Here is an 8,516-nt window from a genome sequence, read left to right on the forward strand (position 1 = left end):
GGGAGGAGACAGTAAAGGAGGCTTGTACAGATTTGAGTGACTGGCCAACAGGATGGCAGGGGTAGCTGGAGGTTGCATACAGGAGAAAAGAGGGCAGTTTTGCCTGGAATAGAGGGATGAAAACATCTGAAAATGATTCAGGTGGCAGGAGACTTCTGAGTCTTCTCTGCAGAGATGGCATAGGATGTCTCTGATGGAGATGTAAGAGCACGTTGTAGATGAAAATGTTTCCAAAGAGAAAATAGAGGAATACCTCAGAGAGAAATTCTTTGGCAACTACAAAATAGACTGGGTGTGACAAGCTCAGGAAAACACCTAAAGCAAACAAAAAAGAAGGAGTATTACAAAGAAATTATTCAGTGTAATTGCACGGTTCTTAAAATTCCCAGTTATCACCCTTGGAGATAAGAGTACTGGACTGTATCCATCCTTTGTCCATTCTGGTATGGCCATTGGGCTGTTACTAAATGGCTTGGACTGGTGAATTTGATATGTGAGATTTATTTTCATTTGTACATTAATAAGTATATAGAAAATAATATATATTTTTTACATATATTTAGGTATGGATAAGAAAAAGAGGTTTTTTTGTGTGATTAAATTTTGTGTTTATTATCCTTTATTTCTTTCAGTATCGTTTTATGGTGATAGCTTTGTGGAGCTGAACATGGCAAAAGCATCCCCTCAGACATCCTTACAGTTGCAGTTTCGAACAAGCAAGCCACAGGGACTGCTTCTTCTTGCAGCTGGGAAGACAGATTATTGTTTAATGGAGCTACGCTCAGGATATGTACAAGTATGCTTTATATCTGTAGCTAAAAAATGTATGTGTAGCCTGTATTGCTCAGAGTTTTTCTTAACAATATAATTAATCTTGTTTTTCTATAACAAGATATATAAACAAGTTTCTCTTCAAAGAAATGGAAAAATTTATACATAATATAATCGATAATTTAAAAGTATGTCTTTTATTTCTTACAATTATAGTTATATCTCTATAACTGAGATCCTTTGAGAGCCTTTGTGATCTCTAGATCTTAAAATGAAGATAATTGTGTTCAAAGCATGAGCTTCAATAAAGGCAACATTTCAGATTTGATGATGTTAGCTTTACAGAAAGTGCTTGAATCTGAGTAATTGTTTTTCTGCAAGGTAGGTTCTTGAAAGATCACTTTCAGTAGGGTTCTAAGGAGCTGTTGTTCCTAGCAGAACTGCAAACGAGTCCATTCCAGCTTCTGCAGTTATGCAGAAGTTATGTCTGTGATGGCAAGTAAACCTACACAGAATTTTAGTGGGATTTTATTTTTTCAATTATATTTTGTAAATTATATCCTTAGTATGAAAATATATGAAAATTAATGTATTAACTATGTATTAACGTATGATTGTGAAAAATACCACTTTGGATTTTGATAGTTAAAATTCTATCTCTTTCAGCTGAGAATTAACTTTGGTGTGGGGGAGCGAGTACTTCATTCTCAGCAAAGATCTCAGCTGAATGATTTAGCCTGGCACCTGGTTGAACTACATCATGAACAAGATAATGTCACATTGGTAATTGATAAACATGATAGAGCTAGTACAAAAATGCCTGGAATTCTTTATGAATTAAATATTGATTATGGATTCTACATAGGTGGTACTGGTAAACTTGATGTTCCCTACCTTGTTGGAGCACTACCCAGTTTCCGAGGATGTATTGATGATGTGCTATTCAATCAGTTAGACATTCTGATGCCTCTGAGACCTTCTCCTGGCTTCAAAAACATCCATGAAGTTTCAGTGGGGTGCAGTGACGAATTCTTTGCAGGTGAAGAAGAACCCATTAGTTTCTTCAGTTCCAGGTCCTATATTTCTTTCCCATCATGGAATGTGGACGATGAGGGAATCTTCGAGTATACCTTACAAACCTCAGCTGCACGTGGCTTGCTGCTTTACCACCCTGGGCAAACGGGAGATTTCATTGCTATGGAAATGGAAGATGGTTTAATTAAAGCTTACGTTGGAAAACATAACAGTAGAACCCATCTTTCCTCTCGTAGGTCAGTCAATGATGGTCGTTGGCACTACATCAAACTGAAATTTACTGCACAGTATTTGCAACTAACACTGGATGAAGAAACTGTGAAAAAATCATTACCTCCCCACAGTAATTTGCCAGTTCTGAAGGGATCCCTCTTTGTAGGTGGTGCAGATGACAACATACGATCAGAAGTGATTAAGTTAATCTCAGTATCTGGGAAGTACGCCAGAGGAGGATCCTTCAAAGGCTGCTTAAGGAACCTGAAAGCCAACTCAGAAAAGAAATCGCTGAACAATGTTCTAGTAACTAAGGACATTTCAGCTGGATGTGAAATACAGAGTGCTTTCAATACAAATCTTTCTTTAGAGACAGCTGTAAAGAACCCTCCTGTGAAAGCAGCTCCTGTATTTGCCATTTCCCATGAAAGCTCAATTTCTCTGGGCAAGGAAGACAAAAGCCACCTTTTAGTTCTTAGTAACTTGATTGTGCTAGAGGGTGGACAAGCTTCACTTGAATCTAAGCATATTAAATTTAACTTAGACTTTCAGAAATTAGGAATTCATCAGTCACAAATTCTTTTTGATATAAAGGAACCACCCTCTCATGGACACTTGAAGCTGAATGTTGAACCAGTGCGGGAGGTGAATACATTTACTCTGCAGGATGTGTGGCAAGGGAAGATTCTGTATGTCCATGATGGCTCTGAGGACACTTACGATAATTTTAATTTCTCCATTTCTACCAGCAGTGAGAAGATTGTGTCTCCATATTTGCAAGGAAATGAGCAGCATATGTTTAAAATTACTGTCACTCCAATAAATGATGCACCTGAGATCATACTTCCAGAAGGAAACTTGCTTCTTCTCTTAGAGAACTCAAAGAAATGTCTGACTAGTGACCTGATAAAAGTTCTAGACAAAGATACAGATTCTGTGGGTCTCAGACTTTCAGTGCTTGGAAATCTGAATGCAGATGCAGGATTTTTAGAAAATTCAAAGCATCCTGGAAAAGCTATCACTACTTTTTCTAATGAGGACTTAAGTGAAGGCACTGTTTTCTTTGTCCACACAGGTGTCAAGAACTCAAGGATTGTTCTCAGGGCAAGTGATGGTGAGAAGGTGAGCAACACTGTTGTGTTACGTGTCATGGCAGTTCCTTTGGATTACAGAGTTGTCAACAACTCAGGAATAAACCTTGTCCAAGGCGTTACAGCTCTTATAAGACCTAGGCATCTGGCAGTGGAAACAAATGCTGTCCTCCAGGAACTGGAGATACGGTACGAGATCACAGAACCACCTCACTTTGGTGAGGTCCAAAGGCAGCATTCGAGGGGGGAATGGAAGCAAGTCAACTCTTTTTCTCAACGCTCTCTTCAGCGCAGCCGTGTGAGATACTGTAGCACTTTTAAAGACATTCAGCTGGAAAATGTTACTGACCAATTTAAATTCAAAGTTAGCATAGGAAACAGAATCAGTGAAGAGCACACATTTCCAATCAAAGTGAAATGGTTAAGGTACAGTCTATTGAAACATGCTCCTCTAGAAATTGAAAAATCAAAAAAGAAGTACTTGAATTCTGATAGTCTTTTTGCTGTGATTGCAGATCTAGAAGTACCTGAAGATGAGCTTCATTTTAAACTTCTGTCCCTACCGAAGAATGGACAGATACTGCTTAATGATCAGCCTTTGCAAAAAGATTCAGTCTTTACCCAGAAAGATATTACTGATCGAAAAGTGGCATATGAATTAATCAGCGGGTACCATGAAGACTATGATTCATTTAGATTTCTCATTTCTACAAAGTATCTGGAGTCAAATTTCTATGACTTTGAAGTCTACATCAAATCAGATTTCAGAAACATTATTTTGACTAACAATGGCCTTAATGTTACTGAAGGGGAAGGAGAATTAATAACAAGCACGAAATTGTTTGTGCAAACACCAGATAATAAAACTTTCCAATATGAAGTTATACAGTTTCCTAAGCATGGGAAATTAAAACTTACTAATTTTTCTGGTTCATTTGAGAATAATGGCAGTCTTACAACTTTCACTAATAAAGATATAACTGATAAGTGCCTTATGTATGTGCATGACGATTCTGAGACTGTGTTTGACGAATTTCTTGTCAAAGCTTCCAGCAAAGAGTTAGGAAAGGGGACAAACTTTGATCCAGAAGTGGAACCTTTGTCAGTAGAAATTAGATTCTACATTTCTGTCCAGCTGAAGAATGATGAGAAACCAGTTCGCATAATTGATAAGATATTTAATGTAGTGAGAAACGGGCAGCGATTGTTAACTTTGGCAGATCTTTGCTATCATGATCCTGATTCTGATTTTGATGATGGACAGTTGCTATATACTAGACGTGGTATTTCCAATGGGGACTTGGTGCTAACAAATGATACTTTGCATAGACTCTACCAATTCAAACAAGTGGACATGGAGCAAAAGCAAGTCCTGTTTATGCACCATGGTGCAGATTTTGGGCGTTTTGTGCTTTTTGTGACAGATGGCAAGCACTATACTTCTTTGCTTCTGGAAGTTAATGCCACTGATCCTTATGTTAGCTTGGCAAATAATACAGGATTATTGGTTCAAAAAGGTAAGGAAGAAACTGTTTCAACAGCTAACCTAAGTGCTACTACAAACCAAGACATAAGAAATGATCATGAGCTTACATATGAGATACTCTCTTTTCCAAAATATGGAAGAATATATGTGAATAATCTATTAATGGATTCCTTTACTCAGCTTGATCTGATAAAGGGGCATGTGACCTACAGACATGATGACAGCAACAACCTTTTTGACACATTTGACTTCACAGTCCGTGCTGGAGATGTCCATCTGGATGCTGGACTGCAGGTTCACATGTATTTGGAAAGTCATCAGCAGCCACCAAGGATTGTGAACAAAAACAATCTCTTGGTTGAAGAAGGAAAACCAGTTAAAATCAGTAAAGGAAAACTGCAGGTAGGTTAACCATGTTCTCCATTCCTCCAATCTTGTAGCAAGTTTTTGTCACTGTTTTTTCAGCCATTGCAGTGTCTTCAGTTTGTGTCTTCTTTAACTCCTTTTGATTTCCACTAATATGACTGCATTCTGGGTGCTTAGTTCAGGAGACACTGACACTAGCAATCTTCCATTTTTAGGAAGGAAAACTGATTCTGTTAAAGAAAAAGACTGCCCATAGTCTTTGACTCTATTACATATTGGTGCTTAAGAAAATTATGATTTGGAGATGCTGCATGTATATATTTGTTTTAGTTGTAACAATTATTTGTACTCCATGTAATGTTCTTAATTGAGCTGGTGGAAAGTGCCAAGGAAGAAAGGGTTTTGTTTGATTTAGTTTGGAGCTAGCCCAGTTAAAATGTTTGAGGTTTAAGTCCAAAATTTTAAAAAACAAGTCAAGTCACAAACCTGAGGCCATTTATGTTAGATTAATTCTTCCCTGTCTGATGTTCGTGTGTAGCCTTCCAGTAACCACCGCGAGAGGGCTCCGGCTGCACATTGCTGAAATCCTGAAATCCTTGTTTCAGGCAGGAATCTATAGCTGTGACACCATTAGTTAATTATGGAGTATGTTCCCTTTCAAAACTTACAAAACATATTTGGGGTTACAAAATGGCTCCCATGCCACCTTATTTACCATGTGTCTGCTTGAAGTTTTGGGAGCTGTGTAACCTGTATAAGAAGTGCCAGTTTAGTTAGGTAGACAATCCCAGGATTAAAAGCGAAAAACTCAGAAGAGAATTATAGAATTTCATTTTCATTTCATATTCCATTTGAATAATTTTGGGATATGTTCTTAAATTTAAGGTTGTTCATGAAAATAGTTCTCCATCTGAGATTGCGTTCACAGTAAGACAGTTTCCAGTACATGGATACATTCGGAAGTTTTCCTCAGAAGAAAGTTATCTCAGTTCTGACCAGAGGCCAGCTTTGAGCTTCACGCAGCAAGATGTCGACGAGGGCAAAGTTCAGTATGTGCAGACAGTTTCTGACCAACTAGATGACCATTTTGTTCTGGATGTCACCAATGGTGTCAGAACAGTGAATGGAATAGAGATCTCTGTAGACATCATCCCCAGAATGATTCCACTGGAAGTACAGAACTTCACAGTAATTGAAGGGGGCTCAAAAGCCCTGGTGGAAGATAATCTAAAAATACCTAGTAAACACTTTGCAGGACTCAGCTGTGAATTCATTTTAACTGAGCAGCCAAAACATGGGTATGTTGAAAACTCTCGTGTTCCTGGAATAAAGTTAACCACGTTTACTAGAAAACAGGTAATGCCTTTAGATCTTAGATGTAGTCTTGAAGAATTCTTTGTTTTGCTGAAAGCTGTGGGATTTTGTGGGAGGTGGTGAGAGACATGAGTTTGAGCTTTATTCTGGCCTTGATTTGGAGATCTTTCTGCTGTTTCAAGCTGGTCATTTCGAGTGGGGAAGGAGGCTGCCTTGTTGTGGGGAACCACATCACTTCCTTGATGGCAGTATTGACACAGACCAGTGTGCTATAATCACAGTAGACTGATGTGCCGCTCACGTTCAGGCAGTGTTGTAGATACTCTGGAAATGTGAGACTGTGGGTGCATTTTGAAAAGACCGAAGGAAATGGTATGTAGATTGAACAAGGAGAACAGTGGAAAAAAAGTAATTTTTAAGGTAATTTCTTTGCTCACAGGCAGCCACTATAACCACTAATTTTCAGTCATTTAGCTCCAAGAAGCAAAATGGTATCATAAGTCACCATCTACTAACACTATGTTCAGATTATAGATTCCAGAAAACATTGTTAAATATAGTGGGATTGGATTTCCATTTTTCCTTCAGAAAGAAGGGAGAATGCTAAGACTGGCAAGATATTCTGGCTAGAGCAATGGACAGATGAGCAGTAAAATTTACTGTTGTGAACAGAGCAAAGATAGAGGTACAATCTGATATTCAGCATAAATAAAGTTTTGGAAGTCATAAAATGTTCGTGCAATTAATAGAGAGAGCCGTGACTAGGATATTTTTCAATGTGACATTTTCTTCTAGCCTCTTTAGTTTTTCAGCTTGTTATATTTTTCAGGTGGAACAGGAATTAATCTACTATGTTCATGATGGCAGTGAAGAACCGATGGACAATTTTACTGTGGTAGTAAATAACACGGAGTTGTGGAAACAAAGTTTGCCCCAAGCTGTGTTTGTAACTGTTACTGCAGTAAATGATGAAGCTCCTGTTGTAAAAGTAAACAGAATTCTTCAGGTTTGTTTGTCAGCATTTTAAAGTGTTTAAATTAATTCCATTAATTCTGATGCCATTTAATGCCCCTTCATTAACAGACTATTGGGTTTATATCTGGTAGGTTAGTCAATATAATACCTATTAGTCCTTGGATTTAGGAAAATTAATGCTAATGAAAGGAGGCAGTACCTAGGTTTGTATTTAGGAAGATTTTTGACATTATGGAGAACACTTTTGGCTGTTTTAAAATTTATCTAGAAGGCTGAACAAGCATTCTTTTAATCTTAAAGTTATGTGAAGTCTCTTGAACTGGTGTGCGGTTTGTGAGGGTGGATGGCTTGCACCTGGGTGGTTGTTATGTTTTAGTGTTGTTTTCTGTGGTGTCTTGAGGGCTGTTATGTAACATGTAATGAACATGTAACTTAGAAAAGTACCAAGAATAGTGATGATGAGAATGCCAACTTTTCATGATTGTATTTGCGCAGCCTTCCAACCCTATGCCTCTTGCCCTGAAGTGTTATAAAGGGTTGGACCTGCTAAGGTACATTCTGCTGCCTGCTCCTGTCCAGATGTGCCAGTGGGATGGGACAAGAGCAAATTGATTATGTGTTGGGTATTGCTTACACAAAACAGGAGTGTTTCCTTCTTCAAAACTGCAAATAATACAATGCAATCTGTGAAAATCTAGGGTCATCAATATATTAGTGCAATCAGTGAAGCTATTACTATGTGATAGTGTGAGGTAAGAAGAAGATACGTTAACTTTTTTCTAACTGCCTTCCCCCAAAAAAATCCTGAAGAAAATTTTAAAGTTGTTGCCTGATGCTACCTTTAGCTCTTAATAACCATAGCTGACTTTTTGATCTATTGATCTTTAAAAAGTTATCTACCACTACAGAAGTGACTACTGTCACTTCAGTTTCAGTGCATTTTCAGATTGATTAAGTAATTAATTAGTTTATTTATAGTATTTAACCCAGGACATATTTGTATCATATTTGTTTGTGTTATGGTAGCACTAAGTACCCAAAACCAATTTAGTAAAGATGCTGTGCCCAAAAAACCCCCACATGTAAAGACTTCCAATCTGAGATCTGATGGGTAAAAACAAGTTAAGTGCCTCCAAAAAGCAGAATCAAATGAGCGTGGGTCAGCTAATGAACTTGTAAACCAGCTGGAAGACTGGCAGAGAAGGTATTTAGGCAGAGAAGATGTTTAGGAATTGGTTTGAAAGAAGCTAAGCAGGATATTTTGA

The 8,516-nt window shown here is 37.8% G+C and overlaps 1 protein-coding gene across 1 annotated transcript in view; it reads left to right on the plus strand.

The window, feature by feature from the left end:
* Positions 1–630: 630 nt before the first annotated feature.
* The window catches only part of LOC103624043 (chondroitin sulfate proteoglycan 4-like), a 31,871-nt gene continuing 23,985 nt past the window's right edge, over positions 631–8,516 (plus strand). Inside the window, exons 1-4 of the mRNA XM_017744312.1 lie at positions 631–796; positions 1,438–4,998; positions 5,848–6,318; positions 7,106–7,282. Coding sequence (XP_017599801.1) covers positions 668–796; positions 1,438–4,998; positions 5,848–6,318; positions 7,106–7,282 — 4,338 coding nt within the window. The 5' untranslated portion in view covers positions 631–667. The remainder of the gene's footprint in view (positions 797–1,437; positions 4,999–5,847; positions 6,319–7,105; positions 7,283–8,516) is intronic.

Source organism: Corvus brachyrhynchos, unplaced genomic scaffold (genome assembly GCF_000691975.1).
Source record: "Corvus brachyrhynchos isolate BGI_N302 unplaced genomic scaffold, ASM69197v1 scaffold310, whole genome shotgun sequence".
NCBI classification, from domain to species: Eukaryota; Metazoa; Chordata; class Aves; order Passeriformes; family Corvidae; genus Corvus; species Corvus brachyrhynchos.